This window comes from Protomyctophum parallelum, assembly GCF_964188405.1.
Source record: "Protomyctophum parallelum genome assembly, chromosome: 5".
In the NCBI taxonomy this organism is placed as follows: Eukaryota; Metazoa; Chordata; class Actinopteri; order Myctophiformes; family Myctophidae; genus Protomyctophum; species Protomyctophum parallelum.
In genome coordinates, this window is record NC_139702.1 from 51698553 (window position 1) to 51720628 (window position 22076).

General features: G+C 43.4%; 1 protein-coding gene across 1 annotated transcript; it reads right to left on the reverse strand.

Moving 5' to 3' along the window:
- Nucleotides 1–453: 453 nt before the first annotated feature.
- Nucleotides 454–21081, reverse strand: tnpo2b (transportin 2b). Its single transcript, XM_083765150.1, has 24 exons — nucleotides 20887–21081; nucleotides 20099–20198; nucleotides 19648–19723; nucleotides 19360–19509; nucleotides 19058–19164; nucleotides 18766–18899; nucleotides 18309–18390; nucleotides 17975–18097; nucleotides 17050–17168; nucleotides 16595–16655; nucleotides 16270–16444; nucleotides 14833–14985; nucleotides 13432–13657; nucleotides 12960–13131; nucleotides 10067–10261; nucleotides 8574–8732; nucleotides 5868–5955; nucleotides 5647–5745; nucleotides 5156–5251; nucleotides 3495–3570; nucleotides 1555–1654; nucleotides 1372–1446; nucleotides 732–856; nucleotides 454–587 (listed from the first exon to the last, which is right to left on the reverse strand). The coding sequence occupies exons 2-23, from the start codon at nucleotides 20195–20197 to the stop codon at nucleotides 749–751; spliced, it is 2673 nt and encodes an 890-aa protein (XP_083621276.1). The 5' UTR covers nucleotide 20198; nucleotides 20887–21081; the 3' UTR covers nucleotides 454–587; nucleotides 732–748.
- Nucleotides 21082–22076: the final 995 nt, after the last annotated feature.

Consider the following 22076-nt stretch of genomic DNA (forward strand, 5'->3'; position numbering starts at 1 on the left):
TCTAAATAACAGTGCCACCAGTCCGTTCTATGTACTGTATATGCATCTGTGTGTGTGTATGTGTGTGTGTGTGTGTGTGTGTGTGTGTACAAATGTATGTCTGTGAGTCAAGCTATCAGTTACTCTTTAATTTTATAGTCCCATTAAAATCTGATCAGTCCCTGTCCTCCCAACAAACTAACTGACCTCTATCTCCCTAGATCTCTCTTTCCCTGTCTTTGTTCTACAATAATTGAATTCCCACTCTCTGTCCCTGCCTCTCCATTCCCTCCACTTCTCTCTGTCTCTTCCTGACTATAGCTGCGTCTCTCTTTCTCTCTCTCTCTCTCTCTCTCTGTGTCCCTCTCTCTATCTGTCCCTACCTGTTAGTTTTTCTGTGTCGGGTCCCTGCCTAGTTAATCTAGAGGTGTCCCCCGTCCCTCCCCCCTCCCGCCCACCCTCCCTCTATGGACAAACACATAGGGCGTGGGGGCCGTCCGTCAGGGGGAGTGGCCAATAGCGTCCCTCTCCCCCCTCCCAGATCAGATCAGGGCAGTGCAATACACAGATGGATGAGTTTCCCATTCACCCTCCTCCAGCTGGCTCACCTACAGGGACAGATGAGGGACAAAAGAAGAGGGGAGGACCAAAGGAAGAAAATGGAAGAGTGGTCAGGAAAAGTTCAAAGTGCATGGGGTAAACAAACAGGTCAAAGTGCATGGGGGGGTGTGCAATGGGTCTGCAGGGGTTACCTCTGAGGTGGGTGGGTCTAAACGCCATAACAGGCCTGAAGTCTTTCCTTCAACAGTGGCGGGAACTGTTCCGAGAACTGTTGCCAGTTGTCTTCCCCAACCTGCTCCTTAAAACCATGGAGGATCTGAGAGAGGAGGCGAGAGGAAAAACAGGAAGTTAGGGTCTGTGATTGATGCAATTTATTGTGCCCATGTGCTTCTGAAGCCACCAGCCACGCATTCATCAATCGTAAGGACAATTAGCCCACAAATGGCTCCATAAATCTCCTAAATGGTGGCAGCCAGGAGGCACAGGGGGGCTGTGTGTAGTATGTGTGTGTGTCGTAATGGCTACTAAAAACTCAGCTTCCCATCATGCACCTGTGCAGTGTGAAGCTCAACAGCGCCACTTTGTCACCTGTTGGTACCCTAAAGAAATAGACAGACAAAGGCACACACATTGCTCTGGCAATGGAGTGGCTGCACCACTCAAAAAACTCCACGTCTGTCTTTTTTGGCCGTATTCTGCTTCCTTCATGTTGTGAACTCTTGGGGGCAAGGCCTCTATATTGGATTTTTTTTGTAATAAATATATAGTCAGTCTCAACACCGGACCATTCTTTGATTGGGAGATATGACCATTTGATAAATGACAGGTCACCTTGTAGAACATGTCCCTCAGGTCATCTTTAGGGCTCACCCAGGAGGCCACTGCATCGCAGAAAAAGATGAAGTCCTAGAGCAGAGAAAGACGGTCCAAAGCATGTGAGTTTTTCTTTTTAACTTCCTGTGACGTCATGCTACAATCAGATACACGGATTAAAAGAAACCGTATATTATGTACCTGCACCACGCCCCCTGGGTTCACACCAATCATCATGCAGATCCCACGGAAGGCAGAGTCCTTCTCCTCATTGTCTCGGATGTTGCGCAGAGAAGTGCACCTGTCAAAATCATGACAATGACCATTAACCACCTTATAATAATGGATTTATTTATATAGCACTATTTCCAGACATAGTCACAAAGTGCTTTACAGAACAGGGTAAGAGAAAGCAACGTATGGTAATCAAAACATTAACGATAAACTACAACAAAATATCAGTCAATATTTACTAAATAGAATATACTAGACATGGGTTTTCAGAAGAGATTTAAAAGTCTTAACCCATTCTGACTGGGCACCCATTTTGGTGTCAGCATCATGTTATGCTTTAGCTATTTAAAAATAGCAGCCCAGGCCGTGGCGTAATGGTCTGGGCACCGGACTGGTGATCCAGTCGCGGTGTGCCGCGGGTTCGGCTCCCGGACCCGACACGGCCTTTACTGCATGTCATCCCCCCATCTCTCTCCCGTTTCCTGTCAGCCTACTGTCTGTCCCTTCAAAAATCAATAAAAGGCGTAAGCCGAAAAAAAAAAAAAAGAAAAAAAAAAAAATAGCAGATCTACAAGCTCATATCGCGCCACCGAGTGGCGCGATACGAGCTTGTAGGTCTGCTATTTTTTTTTAAATCGAAGAACGACTGACATTTTTAGAATCTGATCTCAGGTCAGAATGGGTTAAGTTAACAACAGGTAGGGCGTGTTCCAAAGCTTGGATTGCAAAAGCCCTACCACCCTTTGTGATGACCTGGGCTGTGGGGGCCTCCAGGAGGATCTGAGTCTGCTTACAGGCTTGTAAAGATGTCAGAGACATACTGTAACTGGGAGCATGTCCAACATGTAACCAGTGAAGAGCAACTAAAATGGGGGTGATGTGGTCACGTTTTTTTAGAGTTGGTTAGCAGACTGGCAGCTGAGTTCTGTACTAATTATATAGGAATATTAGATATAGCTTTTTTGCAGAGGCCAGAATAAATGCAGTAATCTAAACGGAAATAAATAAAAGCATGAATCACCTTTTCTAGATCTGCAGGTGACTCGAGCTATATTCCTTAACTAACTCATTGGCTGCCAGAATTGTGCCAGAGGTCCTCTCAATGAGGCGCCTTATTCAAGGCGCAAAAATTACCCCCTCAGATCGGCGATGTTCGGAGGTCATTTCTGATTTTCCAGTGATCGCGATTGGAATATTGCCGTTTTCTGGAGCAAAGATGGACCTCGCCTCAGGTCGCTAGCATTGGCGCTATTGCTATTAGCATCCAAGATGGCGACAAACCTAGACGTGCGTCATACTAAAACAGACTTTGATCCGATGGTACCCAAGCGCCACCACTTTTGTCCACCAGGTGGCACTCATTGTTGCCACCGTAGGTTGCAGATTACTATGAAAACCTGCAAAACCCGTCCGTCGCTCGGTCACTCACGCCTCCATATATGGTTGTCAGTCCATCACGCCTCGTGACACGCTCCATATATGAAGATCACAACGCCTCGTGACACGCTCCTGAAGCTCGTCAGTCCATCACGCTCCACATATGGCCGTCTCCATATATGAAGATCACAACGATGTCAATCTGACATCATCAAACCCTCTACACTCAAGACACACTATATATGGCCATGGACCCTGGCCAAAGCAGTGTGGTTGCCGCGACGCGAGACACACTTGCGAATGAACCAAGTTGGTACAAAACATGGATCTCCATATACGGAGCCGACTATCACCACCTGGATAGTTTTGACATACTAAATCTGCATATATGGAATTGGTCAGCAAAAGGAATGTTCAGAAGGAAAACAATTATCTCCCAATACATTTCAATGGGTGCTGTACTTACTGTACATCCCCACTCCCCCAAAAGAATGAGCGAGATAGCAGAGATAGAACATTGAGAGACTCACCAAGGTCTGATGAACTGTGGTAACAAGGGAGCAACCTCCTGAGGGCACACATAGCCAAGCCGACCAATGGTGATGGCTGAGGAAGGACAGACAGACAGACAGAGGTCAGGGATGCTGTCGAGCATCTGCCATTGGTCAAGTTCAAGACAATCAGAGTACAGTTCAATTAGTAAGTACTGTAGAAGAGGAGGCATGGTCAAAGAAATATAATAAGACAGTCACAGTGGTCTTGCAGATGCTAAACCAAACCACAGTAACATTCTATATAGACCAGGGGTTCTCAACGTTTTTTGGCCGGGGACTAGGGATGGGTATCGTTGGGATTTTTTCGAGACCGGTACCGATTCCGGTTCCGCTTATCGATTCCGGTTCTTAACGGTTCCCTATTTGCGGTTCCAAAATGGTATAAAATAACTTAAATAAGAGGTCAAATGTTTATTTAACAAAAAAGCTCAATGTCAATTTGAGTATATATATAATGTACAATGAATAGTGTAACATCCTCTCCTTTATTGAGCCATTTGTGGATAATATAGTGATTCTTTTAAATATAATATATCTATTCTGTATTTACCCAGGGCAATAGTGTTGTAGGCTACTTCTCTTACTACTAACTACTGACAATGACAAATAAAAGCATGTCTGAGATCTGAGAGCAACACACACACACACACACACACACACACAAATTAGCATCGCTAATGGAGGGGGGCATCTCCAGCCGATAGGTGAGAACGGCTTTGCCGACGTGCGAATGGTGGGATCATTGAAAACAAAGGCTGCTTGCAGAAATGTGCATGCTGCCAGAGTAGGCTATCATTTGTTGTTTTTCTTGTTTTTTCGCCACCTCTCTTCGACAGTTCGACTGCAAGCTCTAAAGTTAATTAGAGTTTAGTTTAATTAATTTAGAGTCTAAACTAATTGAGCCTCTGGAGTCTGGACCCTACGCCGTGATCACACACACAGACACACACACACACACACACACGCATCCGAGGTGGGTTGATGTTGATTCAATGCTGTGCAGCGCACATGCATGATCATGCAGTGAGGCAACTCAGGCAGCAGGGCACAAGACTCCTGTCCCCTCTCTTAAAAGTTTCCTCCCATAAACTTCACTTGAAAATTACGTTTAAGAAACTTTAATAATGATGTTGCTTCAATGCTTCTCTGCACCGCCCGTCTCTCTGTCTCTACACTCCTCGACAACTCCATGCAGAGAAATAGCCCCGCCTCTGCAAGCCACAAGCCCACAACGCGTCGCTGATGCAACGCGGTGTAGGCTTGTAGATCAGCTCTGTTCCCTGCGCTTCTATTAAAAGGGTAGAAAATAAATAAATAGCGTATTAGTATTAGTATAGTGACCGCGTGTCTGTGAGAACCGATAGAGAGAACCGAAATTGAATTATTGTAATGGGTACCCGGTACCCAGGCACGTTCGGTTCGGTACATACTTGGTCCCGAGTTTCGGGACCCACCCCTACCGGGGACCCACGGAAATGCTTTGGCAATGTCTCCCCGACCGCCAATATAAATTGACTACTACAATAACCTTATAACCTTAATAATAGAGACAATACACCATAAATAATAAAATAAAATAAAAACGGGTTAAGCAGTGCAGCAGCGATAACAATAACAAAGAAAGTGCGTTTACCCACCGGTGTTTTCCAGCAGGGTCTTGGGTGTGTTGGGGCGGTTGATGATCTCTACTAGCTGACTGAGAACCATGGCGACGTACGGCTGCATCTCCACTCCTGAGGGCAGCATTAAGCAGAGAGAGAGAGACAGACAGAGAGAGAGAGAGAGACAGACAAACAGACTCATGCCATTGAACAGAACCTATTGAACAACTTATTGTGACCCAAGGGGCTATTATTCCTGGACTTGCACATCAAAGTTGGACTTACCGTAAAAGTTTAAGTACGTACAATTCACATTACGTTGCTGTGTATAGCAACAGGCAACAGCTAATGTGACACAGAGGTGTTCCCAGCTTGAAAGGTAAACAATGTATGGGTGTTCCAGGTCTAAATGTTGAGTTATCACAGTGAAACCCTCAGTGCCAATTAAAGTCAGAATGGAAATGGATCCACATTACATACACAGAGGAGAGAAACGTAAAAAAAAGTGAAGCCTTGCTGAGACTCACCCATCTGCATACAGATCTCTCCTATGGCCCAGGTAGCATTGTTGCACACAGAGATAAACTCTGGGTTGAGGTTTGTGCCCAGGATTGGCATGAACTCAGCTGCAACACACACACACACACACACACACACACACACACATAGTTATCACCTCCATTTTAAATGCCTGTGTGTGTGTGTGTGTGTGTGTGTGTGTGTGTGTGTGTGTGTGTGTGTGTGTTACCAATGCAGGGTTTGACATGAGGGAAGCAGGCTTTCGTCAGGTCACCCAGTAGAGCAAATGAACTCTGTCTTACTTCAGGCATAGTATCCTAGAGAAAGAAGAGGACCGTGTTAACAACTTAACCCATTCTGACGAATCTGACCTGAGATCAGATTCATACGAGGTTTCCGCCGGACACACACTGGTCTGATGAACCCATTCTGACCTGAGATCAGATTCTAAAAATGTCAGTCGCTCTTTGATTTTTCAAAAATAGCAGACCTACAAGCTCGTATCGCGCCACTCGGTGGCGCGATATGAGCTTGTAGATCTGCTATTTTTCAATAGCTAAAGCATAACATGATGCCGACACCAAAATGGGTGCCCGGTCAGAATGGGTTAAGCTCTATATATTTTATTGTACAACGATTAGATTGTAGATCTACGCCCAATATAGGGATGCCAGATTGAAAGTGGTTAGTAAACACACATAACAGTCCAACTACTCCAAAGTATTCCTTCCCAGTGCCACTAGACAAGTAAGATTTTCTGCCTTTTCCTGGTGTGTCACGTTTGACATAATATATATATATGCTGACATTGTGCTGTCCAGACTCTCAAGCCAGACGATCTCTTCCACAATCTTTGAACGCTACAGTCTGTAATTCTTCCGTTTAAAAGTTAAAAACAGGAGTCATCACCTGCTCTTCAGAGCGAAGGGATATTCAACTTATCTATTTAAATACCTATGCTTTGACTAATTTGGTTTCCAGTACCAGTAGGCACGGACGAAACAGAAGTGGGTGGGAGGTGGGAATTTCTACATTTCAGAGCTTCCAAAGAACAGACCGTTAGCAGAAGCAAAATAATTTGCAGGAGCCAACACGAGAGAGACTACTAACGAGGCAGATCATATAGACACAAAACTGGAGCTATATCCACTATTACGAACGAAAGGATGTCTGTCATTTGGTCAATCCTGACGTTCTTTGGGCAGAAATAAGGAGGCAAGTGTGTTCTATAGCCTGTAAAGGAATACGAAATAATGCCTGCAAGCAGTGCTTGCTCTCTCACCCACTCACTCTCTGCCTTACTCTACCTTTCTGTCTCCAGAGGCAATACGCAATTACAACTATGCTAACCAATGATAATAATCCTTTTGTGATTGATAACAATTATGCAAAGGCATGGTACTGGGGGGATTAGAGGCTTCCGATTTAAAAAAGCTGTCTTCTACTTTGGATTGAAAAGATTAGGCAATATCTTTACTCACACAGTGCTCGTAAATTAAGTAAATATGGTCTTTTTATTTTGCCTTCCCTTCAAATCAGTTAAGTGATCTACAAGGTTACAACGAGAGATCAGCTCGCCAATTACTTACCTTATTTAAATGATAAAGTTCATAGTAATTCTTCTTTGTATATTAATGTTATCTGTCATATCTGCCCAGTGACATATCCTTTACAAAGCCTAAAAGGCAAAAATAAATGTAATTTTGTATTCATATGTGCACATGCACGCTCTACAGTGGGGGGACACGCAACAGGCCAACAACACATGCACCAAGGCCCGCCCCTGCTCGATCATGACTGGAGGAAGGCCCCTCTCTATCCTGATTGATGAAGGCTGGGCCCTCTAGCCAAAAATGAAACCTAAGGTTTTTTGACCCCAGGGGTTAACTGGGGACAGGGAGGAACTCCTTATATGGTCAGCGCACTCTATAGTAGGGAGGATTATCAAAACAAACAAAAGTGATATTTGAATTAAGTGAAATCACTGAATATACCTTTAAAGGGATTGTGACATTAAAAAAAAGGTTTTGGAATTGTTCTTATTTTTTTTAGGTTTTCTAATCTCAATTGCACCCAAAAAACATGAACTTTTAACATTCAGTAGATTTTCTGTGATCTGGGGTTTTCTGGCTCAAACAGGTGCTCTGATTTTCCGGCAGTAAGTGATGTAAGACCCTGCAAATCCCATATATGTCAATGGGATTTGCCAGCAGATGTCACAGTTTTCACTGTGTTGCCTGTTTTCATTGTAGCTCAAAAGGCTTCCAAACCCCAAAGAAAACTTCAGACCACAGAAAATCCACTGAATGTTCAAAGTTCAGGTTTTTTGGGTGTAATTGAGGTCATAAAACCTAAAATAAAAAATAAAAATAAAAATAAATGAAAATGAATGTCATAAAACCTTTAAACTGGTTATCGCAAATTTGTAATCATTTGTATGGAAATTAACAGTTTGACTGCGGAAAACGATTTACCAGACTTTTAATCAACCCCCCTTCACTGCCGAGATTGTTGTATTACCTTTAGAGCATACGCTGAATTATTTGGGCTTTTAATCCGCGAAAATCCAGCAAAAAAAGATCCCCTGGTTTGTTATGATCCGAGTGTAGCATCCACCATCTTGGTGCACCCGGAAGACGCACACAAGACTGGTCTCAATGAGGCGTTGCACCCCATTCGTTTACATTGGCCTCAATTTCCCAGAAGCCCTAGCAGCCCACAGCATGTGACGATTTCCGGTTTCTTTATCACAACAGATGCACCTACTCTCTTTCTCCGCGGCGAAGAAGAATTGTCTTTTTTTTGTTTACATTACGGCGGATTAAACACATAAAACAAAACTCGCGTATGTCCGATATGGCAGCGACATTAACCTGGAGTAATCCATTCAAAGCACGGAAACTGGTCACAAATGTCATGTTGGTGACAGCCCTACCTGCATGCACTGGAAGAGCAACGTCATGATGTTACTGCGAGCCACTAGTGTGTCCACGTGGCCCCCCAGTCCCTCCGCCAGGCCACTCAACAGATCCAGAGCAACGATCATGAAGTCTTTATCTGGTGCCTCGTACTGGTCTGGCTGCTGGCTGTACATCTGGAGGGAGAGGGGGAGATTGACAGATTATTATTAAAGGGATTGTGACATTAAAAAAAAAGGTTTTGGAATTGTTCTTGTTTTTTTTAGGTTTTCTAATCTCAATTGCACCCAAAAAACATGAACTTTTAACACGTTCTGTGATCTGGGGTTTTCTGGCTCAAACAGGTGCTCTGATTTGCCGGCAGATGTCACTGTTTCACTGTGTTGCCTGTTTTCATTGTAGTTCAAAAGGCCCAAAAAACCCCAAAGAAAACTTCAGACCACAGAAAATCCACTGAATGTTCAAAGTTCAGGTTTTTTGGGTGTAATTGAGGTCATAAAACCTAAAAGAAAAAAGAAAAAGAAAAATAAATTAAAATGAATGTCATAAAACCTTTAAACGCTGGTTTTGGCAACACACTTTTCCAGATGGAATCAAATCGAACAGCTAACATGTCCTAGGCTGTCAAGTAAACTTTATTTCACTGGCACTTAAAAACAAATCACACCCTTGTGAAGTGAGGGGCGCTCTCATCAGGGATCCGATGGTAATTCCGACATGCGGGAACGGCGGTTGGACTAGCGCTCGAACATGCGCTGCTCCCGTGCTCATGGTTAGGTTAGGGTTTCAGGTAGGTTGTCTGCCTAATGACTGTCGGACCAATAATAGTGTCGGAACTAAAGCCTGTAACCCTCATCATCATGGCGTAATGTCGATTTGCTCAGACACATCATATGACTCCAATCATTGTCAATGGGAATTTAATGTTTGTGTAAGATGAAAATCTACACTAATGGCTGAATGTAGCTATAAATAAAAATCACACCAATGTGAAGTGAGGGGCGCTCTTATTATACATCATACATCATCTCATGAACAACTGAATGTGATTGGTTAGCCGATTTGCTCGTCTACATAGAGACTGCATGTCTTCCCCCCCCCCCCCCCCCCCATCTCTCTCCCCATTTCCTGTCAGCCTACTGTCTGTCCCTCCATAAAAAATATAAAATAAAGGCGAAAGCCACAAAAAAAAAAACATTTAACCCATTCTGACCGGGCACCCATTTTGGTGTCAGCATCATGTTATGCTTTAGCTATTGAAAAATAGCAGATCTACAAGCTCATATCGCGCCACCGAGTGGCGCGATACGAGCTTGTAGGTCTGCTATTTTTTGAAAAATCGAAGAACGACTGACATTTTTAGAATCTGATCTCAGGTCAGAATGGGTTAATCAGACCAGGGTGTGTCCAGTGGAAACCTCGTATGAATCTGATCTCAGGTCAGAATGGGTTAAAAAAAGAAAATAGAGGATGATGATGATGACATCATGATGATGGCACAAGTCCTCACCATGGCCTGGGCCAAAGTCTTCTGGACCAGAGTGACACAGCGCTGGTAGACGGGCTCACAGTAGGGCAGGAAGCCACTCTGCAGTGCCGTGGCCACTGAGGACAGACACTCCAGCAGGGGGAACAGGTCCTTGTCCTCATCCTTCAGCTCATTCCACTTGGCGATCAACGGAGGCATCAGCTTCTCAATGTACTCCTGAATAAACACACACACAAACACAGTGAGCAAATGACAGACACAAAGCATCAGTTTCTGGATGCAGCTCACACAGTCACACATCTGGATGTAGCTCCTGAATGGCCCTAAAAACAGATGGTCGAGTAGAGGTCTTCACAGGTCCAATTTGACCAAGCTGCACCGAAAAAGACCGTAAAAAAAAAAAGCTCGGCACCAAATGGACCCGCTGCTGTCATTAGAATTCTTGCCTCCGAACTGGAGCCGAACGGAACCGCCTATTAAAGGGAAACTTCACCCTTTTTAATCAGGATAGTCAGCAAAGACCTCCAAACATTGCGTGTTTTATCCAAACCACGGAGAGCTCCGTATATTTCGAGTTATTCCGCTTTTTAGTCAGCCTGTATAATGGGAGGTGGACGGCAGCGCGGTTGCGCAACCCAGTCTAGGATCGCTAAAGAAGGAAAGGCCAAGCCAAAAAGAATACTTTTTTTAAAAGAAATCAGCGATCCGGTTTGATATCAATAACAAAGCTTAACAGACGGAACATTACGCCAGAAGCAGTTGCTGGTTGGATTCCTTCAGAAGGAAAAAAACAACTCGATTATTTTACAAATTTTTAACCATTAACCAAAACGATACGTTAACGTTAATATCAACAATATATACGATATAACTTCCCCGACATCATTTGTCGTCGTTTTAGAACTAGCGCCCACTTCCTCACTAAAGTCACGTGACCAAGGCACGCACACCACACACGCTTTGCCATTGGCTTGAGGAGGGGGAAAAAAAGGGGGTGATTGACAGCTGGGACAGCCGATCACCGGGTCCACTCAGGTTTTAGTCATTACCCGAGCACAGAGACACAAAGGTCGCTTCGGACCCCGGGTATTTTCGGATCTCTGGCTTACGCAAAGACCTCTAGTCGAGAGACAAAAACCGCACTCAAGTTGGACTTCAGAATAGCATGAGATTGGAGGACTAGTCTCTCCACAAACACACACACGAACGCACGCACGCACCCGGCAATATTGTGTCTGCTGCTGAAGTGAAGCTGGCTGCTGCAAATTTGCAATGTAGTCAACCTGTATAAAGGGAAGTTAACCCATTCTGACCTGAGATCAGATTCATACGAGGTTTCCACTGGAACACACTGGTCTGATTAACCCATTCTGACCTGAGATCAGATTCTAAAAATGTCAGTCGTTCTTCGATTTTTCAAAAAATAGCAGACCTACAAGCTCGTATCGCGCCACTCGGTGGCGCGATATGAGCTTGTAGATCTGCTATTTTTCAATAGGTAAAGCACGACATGATGCTAACACCAAAATGGGTGCCCACCCAGAATGGGTTAACAGCAGCACGGTTGCGCAATCCGGTCTAGGATCGCTAAAGTAGGAAAGGCCAAGCCAAAATAAAGAAAGAAGGAAAATCAGCGATCCAGGTTTGATATCAATAATAAAGCTTATCAGACGGAACGTTTACACCAGAAGCAGCTGCCGGTTGGATACCCAACTGGCAGAACCTTCCGTCAGAAGCAGTACATTTAGTAGTTCCAAGTCGACCTAGTAAGCAGTAGGTCAGGAAATGTGGTGAGGTCTCCCTGAGCAAGACACTAACCCCCTAAACTGCTCTGTACTGTATGTGTCTTATCCCCGTTTCAAACACTACAGACCCTTAAAAAACAGTTCAATGGTGTGATGCCTGGCAGGCAGTATGTGTAATAATCCATCTAGCTGAGCAATCACTATGAAGGACAAACCGCAGATATGTCTTACGTTTTCTCTCTGCGTCATGCCACACAATAGACTTGCCTAACTTGCTTTAACAAAATGTGTTTGTTTATACAATGCAGAATTGTCAAATATCACTTCCATGTGGCTGTTCTTCTCTGCAGACACACCACAGGCCATGAACTTGGCATACAGATGGCTCACAGGCTCAGCTTCAAAGTTCAAGCTCGATGCCAAGTTTATATTTTTGTCATGTGAACATCGACGAACATAGTGGTGGTGGTGTTTTTCTTTTTACTAAATAATTGTTAATACCACCAAATAATTAAAGGGACACTTCACCCTTTTTGCAAAAAAATATATGTTAATGACGTTTAGAAGCTTTAGATCACTTTCCTGGGGGTCTTTATGTGTGTAATATGTGGTTTTAGATATTTTAGATTGTAGCAGTGAGCCTGTTGTCTCTGATGTCATGGACACTGGTCTCACTACCTTTCTGGACTACAATTCCCATAATTCTTTGGTGCACTGCTCCTCCTTGTGGATAGGGGGAGAGCTGTCTTACTGAGACAACATGTAGTCCAGGAAGGAAGTGAGCCCAGTGTCCATGACATCAGAGCCAACAGGCTCACTGCTACAATCTAAAATATCTAAAACCACATATTACACACATAAAGACCCCCAGGAAAGTGTTCTAAAGCTTCTAAACGTCATTAACATATATTTTTTTGCAAAAAGGGTGAAGTGTCCCTTTAAGTTAAGTGGTCAGGTTGGGAACCCATACAGGAAGGTTATTCATATATCTCTATCTCCTTGTATTCAATGTGTAATATGAAGATGACAAGACCAGAAGTAGAAGTGTCCAAGGATAATGACTCGTTTTCCTAGCAACATTTGGATCAAATAACAATAATAATGTAGCCCTCTCAACAGGAAGTGGCTATTTGCAAGAACGACTAGTTGTGCATGCAATTGAGGCTTACAGGCTGGTTGAGGTGATGTCCCACAGAGTCGGCCAGCGTTCCTATGGCATCGTAGAGGATGAGCAGGTTCTTGTGTTGGTACTTCCCAAAGGCAAAGACCAAGGTGTCCAGGATGAAGCTCAAGTAGGGCACCAGCTCTGTGCATGCCTCCTCCTCCAGGGTGGCAAACGCACTGAGCAAGAGGGAGAGCGGGAGGGGGGCAGGGTGATAAGGGGATACAGGGACAGGAGTGATTGGAAAAGTACTTGAAATTAAACACAAAATACAAACACTCCGATTCGTTTTTAATAATGAGTAATAACACAGAAGCAATAATAAGAAAAATTATATGGCAATAAATAAATAAAAACATAAGAACCTAAGTATGTACGTACCTGTATAAGCCATTTGTAATTTTATGATCAACCGAAATAAACAAAGAAAAAAAGAAAAACACACACACACACACACACACACACACACACAGCCTTACCTGCAGGCAGCTTCCTGTACCCTCTTGTTCCCGTCCAGAATGCGTTTGAGCAGCTCAGTCATGAGGGGTTTGAGGTGAGAATCGGAGGGCTGGCTGACCACCCAGTGGGCGTAGCGGCTGAGGGTCCAGCAGGCAATGGAGCGCACCAGCGCCTTCTTGTCACACAGACACTGAATGAGGTGGGGCATGAGCTCCGGCAGGTAAGGCACCATACCCTGCATACAGCCTGGATAAGATATGGATTTAAGTTATACTGTGTAGAACATTCATGTTAACCCGTTCTGACCTGAGATCAGATTCATACGAGGTTTCCGCCGGACACACACTGGTCTGATGGACCCATTCTGACCTGAGATCAGATTCTAAAAATGTCAGTCGTTCTTCGATTTTTCAAAAATAGCAGACCTACAAGCTCATAGCGCGCCACTCGGTGGCGCGCTATGAGCTTGTAGATCTGCTATTTTTCAATAGCTAAAGCATAACATGATGCTAACACCAAAATGGGTCCCCGTTCAGAATGGGTTAATAACGTAGGACATTTTGGATAGCAAACAGAATATTGTCAGAAACAAAATAGACATATAGGTACTTTATTAATGAGGGAAATAAGGTGTCCAATATCTCATACAGACTAGAGTTAAACCCCCAACACAAGAGGGTTAAAGATTTAAACATAAAAAGGTGTCATATTAGGGATTAGGGAATAATCATTTATTATTGCACCTAGACCAAATATAGCTGACGAGTAGTAGTCCAGTTCATAAATCTACTTAGTCTAGCAGCTGGTAGTGGTGTTCAAAAACTGCTGTAGGGGACAAAGGTTTTCTTAAAACCGATTGTTCTTTCAGTGCAGAGAGATTAACAGTTATTTGCGGTTGCCATTATGGCCCACCAGGATGTTGTGGAGAGGATGACCAACATTGTCCATTATGGCTTGCATATTGTAACCACTTAATACCGGACTCAAGAGTTGTATGTTATATGTTTGAACTTTTAAATAAATACATTTGCTGTACATTTCCACTGGCCATGTCATTTTTGTCTACCCCTGAAATTCTCAACAGGGAGACAATCATTATACATACTAAATATAGTGTAGAGAAGTTGTCCAAAACACATGAAAGGAATTGTGATAGTGAAGAATATACCAGTGAAAGATTATATCAATTTAATTGAAAATGTTACACAGTATGACTTTAAGTATAAAGGGATTTTCATTTAAAACTATGACTAGGTTTGCTCTGATCTCCTGTTCAATTTTAATAGTCTGCAAACTGTTCAGTCAAGGCTCTGTATGAACAGATAATAACCGCACATGCAGAAACCCTTCTCTAAATGATGAGCTGGTAAGAGTAAAGCCCTAGCTTTTGCAAGGCCCAATGAGCAGCAACTATGTCTCACCTTCAGCAATAGCCCCCAGCACGAGGATGCCAGACTCCTTGATGACCCAGTCCGGGTGGAAGAGCAGGCCCTTGAGCAGAGGCAGGAGGTGGGGAAGCAGGTCATCACGGAAAACATTGGCCAGCACATCCAGTGCTGCTGCCGAACACTTCCCTACAGGGAGGGACAAGCACTTAGTTAGCACTGCATAAAGAATTGCCGACAAAGGCGTGTTGCTGCTACTTAGCCTTCCATAGTTAATGCCTTGGGAATATCGAAACCTCACATTTCATTTAGAATGTGGACTCTTAGTCGACATCTATCTATAATACCAGAGGCAATTAAATAACTTTGCCAAGCCATCTAGAATAATAGACTAATAATTGTAAACAGCCATAAATATTAGATTATATAGCTTTTTTACAGCATTCCAAAATCACAGCAAAAACCTTAAACAATAAACACTCAAAGTAAATAATAAGTAAGTAAGTAAATCATTCGTCAAGCACTAGTGCTGCCAACGAATATTCTATATCCGAATATATTTTCGAATCAAAAAAATTAATGAATAACCGAATATATAAAATTAAGGTTCAAATTAAAAATAAAAAATATTTTTTAGTTATTATTATTATTAGTTTTCGCGAGACGGTGCCATGGGTAAGCGACGCGTTGTGACCTGTGAGCTTGTAGATTAGTTATATTTGCCACGTGACACGCCGACACCGGCATACATTGAAGAATAAATCAGCTCTGCCTCGTACTCTTCCTAAACGCAGCCTGCGTAGTGAGCACAGGGCGGGCGGGGCCGTGGGAGCCTTTTACGTTCTTTGCGCAGTGGGTGTACGCTGCTCAGAAGGGTGAAATCTTCCGTCAACAGCGTATCTAGTGATCAGCTGGGACAGGCTTTGCTTCGGTGTTGTTTCGGACGGACGGGAGAGTATATTTTTAGACAACACACAGATCTATCACTCATCAATCTTCAATCATGAAGCGACTTTATCCTTCAGGAAATTATAAAAAGATAAATAAAATGCGTAAGGATGAAATGTGGTGCCGGGTCCGGCAGAAGCAGCAATGCAGTGTTCTGTTCTGTGAATTAATACTGCCTCCGTGCCTCGTTTTGATAAGGCTGTGTGGTAGGATTGCTCATTTAAGAAAAATGTCGGTGAAGTTTTACTGGAGAAGGGAGAATGCATGCGTTGTGTTCCAACTCGGTTTTCAGCAGCACCAATGCGCGGAGAGAGAGAGAGAGAGTTGCGCCAGCAATGCGATCTTAAATGTTATGTCTCAGGTTGTATTGGTGTAAATATAATTATTAAAAAATCTGAATGGCTCGAATTGAAATCCGAAATCCGAATGGCTCGAATTGCTCGAATCCACGTGGGTTTTTAAAACGAATATCCGAATCCAATTTTTGGACAATTACGGCAGCACTATCAAGCACTGTTGACTTACGTAGGTTCCAGTCCGAAAGCGTGTCATCGTCATCGTCGTCGTCGTCGTCGATGTCCTCCCCCTCCTCGCCTTCCACTCCCTCATGCTGCAGGGTAACAGTGCGGGACTTATGGAAGCGAGGCTTGATGTCCTGCTCGCTGTCCGGGACAGTCTCATCCTCCTCCTCTACATCCCCCTGCAAGATAACATATATGGGTGACAGAGTCACAACAGGCAAAAAGAGAGAGAGACATACAGGGGGTCACAGCAGCAGGTAACCCAAAACATCTGTATTTGTGGACAATAAAGCTGATAAAGCAGTCTATCAGCTGAACAACACACTCACCTTCAGCAGAATGATGTCAATCTCTGAGTACTTCATGCCATTCACCAAGATAGGGGTCAGTCTGGGAAGAGAAGGCATGAAACATTGAGCAGTCGCTATCTGATTACTGTCAAATTAAGTCCATTCAAAAGGACTAAGTTACCATTAAGGTTTTCACTACCATGACATTTTACTTGACCATTAATTGCCACACAAATTGCAATAAATAACTGGAACATAAATAAAAAAATTACATTTCCGTTTGGCTTTTAGGCTACATAAACATTTCACAGGAAAGATAACTTAAATATACAAATAAATAACAGACATATCATATATAAGTTGAAAATGTATGAACTTTTTTACAATTTTCAACACGATTATGGAAAATGAATGCGATTATCTTAAATAATAGTGATCAGGCCATTCAATAGGACTAAAGCACATGGTCCTGAAGTTAGCCTGGGGGAACTCACTGCACCAGGTGTCCAGACAGCGCCTCTTTACAGATGGGTTGCTCTGCCAGGGTGAGCCAGAACTCGCACGCCTCCAGAGCTACATTCTCATCTGGGTCCTGGGTCCTCTGCAGCATGTACTGGTGGGAGACAAACAACATGTAAACATTAGGAAAAGGGAGATTGCCGATTATTTTTTGCTGGACTGTTTATTCATCAATCATCAATAGTCAATTCATCGTGATTTCGGGAGCACATTTTAACCCATTCTGACCCGAGATCAGATTCATACGAGGTTTCCACTGGACACACACTGGTCTGATTAACCCATTCTGACCTGAGATCAGATTCTAAAAAATGTCAGTCGTTCGATTTTTCAAAAATAGCAGACCTACAAGCTCGTAGCGCGCCACTCGGTGGCGCGCTATGAGCTTGTAGATCTGCTATTTTTCAATAGCTAAAGCATAACATGATGTTAACACCAAAATGGGTGCCCGGTCAGAATGGGTTAACATTTACTTTTTAACATCTACTTTGAACTATACAGTATAGTGGGCTTCCTAAATGTAATGAAATGTTTCCAATTATTATCTACTCCCACTCTATTTGATATGTTGAACAATTTATAAAATGTTCACCTATAATGACGTGCACAACAAAAAAAAAAAGATGCGTTCAAAGTGTTGAATATTGTAGAACTCAGTCTACCACATAACTAGGGCAAAAAAGCCATCGATGCTTTATTGAGACAAAAGACAAAAGCAGTGGTGATAGGGAGGATCAACAACAACAACAGCCACCCTGCCTGTGAGGTGGGAATCACCCATGGACATTGTGGGTCAGTGCAATCAGCACATGGAACTCATCGAGCTGTGTGTATACATCTCAGCCATGTAGTTTCACGCTGGTGTAGCTACATCCAAGTGCCACGTGCATTTGTCCTCACCTGGATGATGCTGTGCATGTGTGGGATGAGGCGGTCGATGCGGACCTCCAGGAGCATCACTAGAGCCCTGCAAACGTTCTTCCTCACCTCGCAGTCCTCGTCCCCGGCCAGCGCAAACAGGCTCTGCAGGGGTGCATGATTGTTAAGTAGGAAATAATAAAGATGACATCACAGTAAATAAACTAAAACAGTGATATATGCTTGGTGTCCAGAAAATTGAGTCATGTGCCAAACACACACAGACCAGCTGAATCTTGCAAACCACTGATGCTCAAACAAGGGGGTGAGGATGGGGGGGGGGGGGGGGGGGGGGTTGACGAAGGTCACCTCTCACCTCAATGAAGGTATCGATGTTATCCATCAGAGCCTGAGCTCGGCCAATGATAAACTGGTTCACACACGCTATAGCATGAGACCTGAGAGGGAGACAAATAAAATGGGATCTAAAAGATGACTTTAACCCATTCTGACCTGAGATCAGATTCATACGAGGTTTCCGCCGGACACACACTGGTCTGATGAACCCATTCTGACCTGAGATCAGATTCAAAAAATGTCAGTCGCTCTTCGATTTTTTAAAAATAGCAGACCTACAAGCTCGTATCGCGCCACTCGGTGGCGCGATATGAGCTTGTAGATCTGCTATTTTTCAATAGCTAAAGCATAACATGATGCCGACACCAAAATGGGTGCCCGTTCAGAATGGGTTAACAAGGGGGACACATAGGGTGAGGGTTGCTGAGGAGGAGAACAAAGACACATAACAGAGCATGAATGAGTCTTTCACTGACCTGATCTTGGGGCTGCAGTGTTTGAAGAACTGGAGGAACTTTGGGATCATAATGTTGAGGGGCCTGTTGAGAGCATCACTGTCAAGCAGCTCGGACGAGTCCTCACATATCTTCTGCAGTGCTCCGAAAGAGCCCTGAAGGACAGACACATGGACACACCGGTGCACATATAGAATAGATCAACCACAAGCGGTAACAGCCGAGATAAATTTGTCATGTCATACAGTATGGAGGTCGAGGCTGGATTTCACAAGCATTTGAACGGCAATGTGCCGTTGTGAGCATGTCTGACCTCGCATGTATTATAGTCCTCTGAATTGAGCAGGTTACAGAGCTGGGGCAGAAGCTCAGGCCAGGTCTGCAGCTCTCCTTTGGATGCAATTGTTGTGATCAGGATGCCTGGACAGCCAAGAGAGACAGAAAGGGAACACACAGTCTAATCAGACAAAGCTAAGGATCAATAGGTTGCCTATACTGACATTCCCAAAACAGGGATGGCAGGGGTTAAATCTCTTGGGAGGAAAAAAAAAAAGCATCCCATTACTTCCACACTAGCTGAAAAATTCCTCTCCCTCTCTCTCAAAAAGCACGCACCAATTGTAGCTCTGATAAGCGCAGAGGGGTCTCCGATGTTATTGAGGCATTCCCGTTTGATGAACTCAGCCACAGTGGGAGGGAAGTTCTGGTAATGAGCCTTCACGTTGTTTTTGAGTATCAGGCCACTCAAGGAACGCGTGGGCTCATCTAGAGATGGGAACGCAGAAGAGACACATAAATGACAGAGAAAGGTGTCATTTAAGGTAATAAATAAAATACCAAAGTCAGTAAGTGTAAATTGTAAGTTTTATTTATTATCTAGTACATTACTCGTATATTACATACCCTCAGATTTTAGGCTTGTGAGGACAAAGATGAGATAGTTGTTGAAGTCGGGAAACTGATTGAGTTGTTCCAGTTTCTGCAGGCTCTGTTAAGGAATTAATTCAACTACAGGCAAATGGACCACATGGCTCGAGAACCGCTTCCAGAGTCTACTTACTTTTTATGGGCCAATAGCCAAAACCATTAGGCCTACACACCCACACAATACAATATGTCCATGTCTCTCACTCACACACACACACACACACACACAGTGAGTGTGGAATTACTACTATATACATTCACACACAAACACATGAGCTGAGCTGACACAAGCCGCAAATGGCAACACTCCCAGACAGTTTTTTATTATTGTCTCACGTAATGACACATGCTTCACACTTATGCTGGGCAGACAAGGACTCTTTGCAAGACAGTTAGTTTGAACCCACACACACTGCTGAAAAGATACTTCCTGTACAACTCTCTGTGTTGCAGTGTCTGGGGACTGGGAGTCCTTCAGGAGCTGAAGAACTTGCTGCAGACCCTGCTCATCTGGCTGCCACTCCATCCTACATATCAGTGATATCACACACAGTCACACACAGTTGTGACATTGACACACCTGAACTCAGCTCGAAATGCATTCCATTACATACGAAAGGTACGACAATGCATTCCAGTACATACGTACAGTACTGTTTCTTGCTACAGTTAGTTAGTATCTAGAATATAGTGAGTATAGTCATTGTCATTAAAACCTCAAAAGGAGAAAATCAGCATGAAGTCAGTAGAATTTTGTTTGGTCAACATCAACAACTATACAACTGCATGCTCGGGTGTGTAAGCAGATGCTGGCATGCTGCATCTTCGCACCTCAGCGGACCATATTAACCAAACGCGCTCATGAATGACACGCTGTTTATGTTTGCTTCTCCATTCCCTTGATAAGCTGGCTTTAACACAATGACGACGCCAATCTGGGCCCACACGGCCTCTTCAAACATGACACATTCAGCTAACGAATAGCATAAACTACGCTAGTTAAGATTAGCATCACAAAGACTCATATACAAAGCGTATGGCTGCAACCAGTGATATTGGAGAACTAGCAGAAATGTTACTATGTTAGATGAAGTTGCTGATCCAAAATAAGCCAGACAAACAACGCCACATACATTAACATGCATATCACGGATGCCGTCCCCGGCAGCTTTCATTAGCTTGGCTAAATGTTGAAAGTACCGCCAAAGCTTTTACCTGGTCGCACCGATTTGTCAGATGTGTAATCCAATATACGTTCGATTGTAGTGTAGTTCCGCTGTGGTAATAACCATTGACTGAATATAAAACACAATGTAAATACAGCGGTCTGATCTCAGTTGATAACGTTATAACAAATAAGCTAAGCTAGGTGGTATGTGACAGAGATTGCATGCATTGCAATCAAGCCGGGTGATCATGGTCATATTCGGCTTCCGTAGTAACATTAGGCCCCCCCTTTGCATATTATATTGTTGATCCGGTCTGGGTCTAAGGCGGACACGGAAACGGCACGTACACTCTATGGTGTGTGCGCAAATGCCCGGATACAGTCATAGAGTATAACAGTAGGCGGGTTTTAAACTAGTCCGAATCAGAGCACTGAGCATTGCAGCCAGTAAATATAAACCAGGCTTCGGTGACGCGACGTGGGTGGAGGGTCGTAGACTCTTAGGATAAGATTTTTTTTTTTTTAAAGAACCCATGGGGCATTAGTTGACCGTAACTAGACACCATATTATGGGTCCCCCAAAAAACAGCCAAAAACATGCCACTCAGGTGCTGTTATTATAGCAAACTAATTATGTAGCCTATATACATTTGCTACTAACTCGAAAGCCGTTGGGCCGATTTGCACTACATTTCTTGTGTACATGTACATGTGTGATCGTGCAATTATTTCCACTAATATGTTCAAATATGCAAATGATCTAATTCAATATGCACAATAAAAAAAAGGTTGTGAGCAGAAATGGATTCTACTGAGAAAATTACCGTATCAACGTATTCTTTATAACACCACTAGGCCTATAGGTTAAATGTATCATTGTCTAAGACATATAAAGGATATAGCCTACGCAGCCTACACACATCACAGTTTCATGTTGGGGGTAGGTCATAGTCTGTTTAGAGTTAACTGGCATTAAGTTACTGAATTGGAAGGGTTATCATACCAAAATATAAACTAGAGACATGTAGGAAGACAAAGAAAATCACACGCCGTGCGGTGTGAAGTGAGGGGCAATATATTAAAGTTTAACTCATGTTGCTTAGGTATGATTAGGTGATGTAATGAATCTAATGATGATGCACAAATGGTTAATTTATCTTCATTGTCAATGGTGTTTTTAAAACAAACATTGACCTAAACACAAACATTAAACCTGTATAGGCTATAGGAGGGGCTA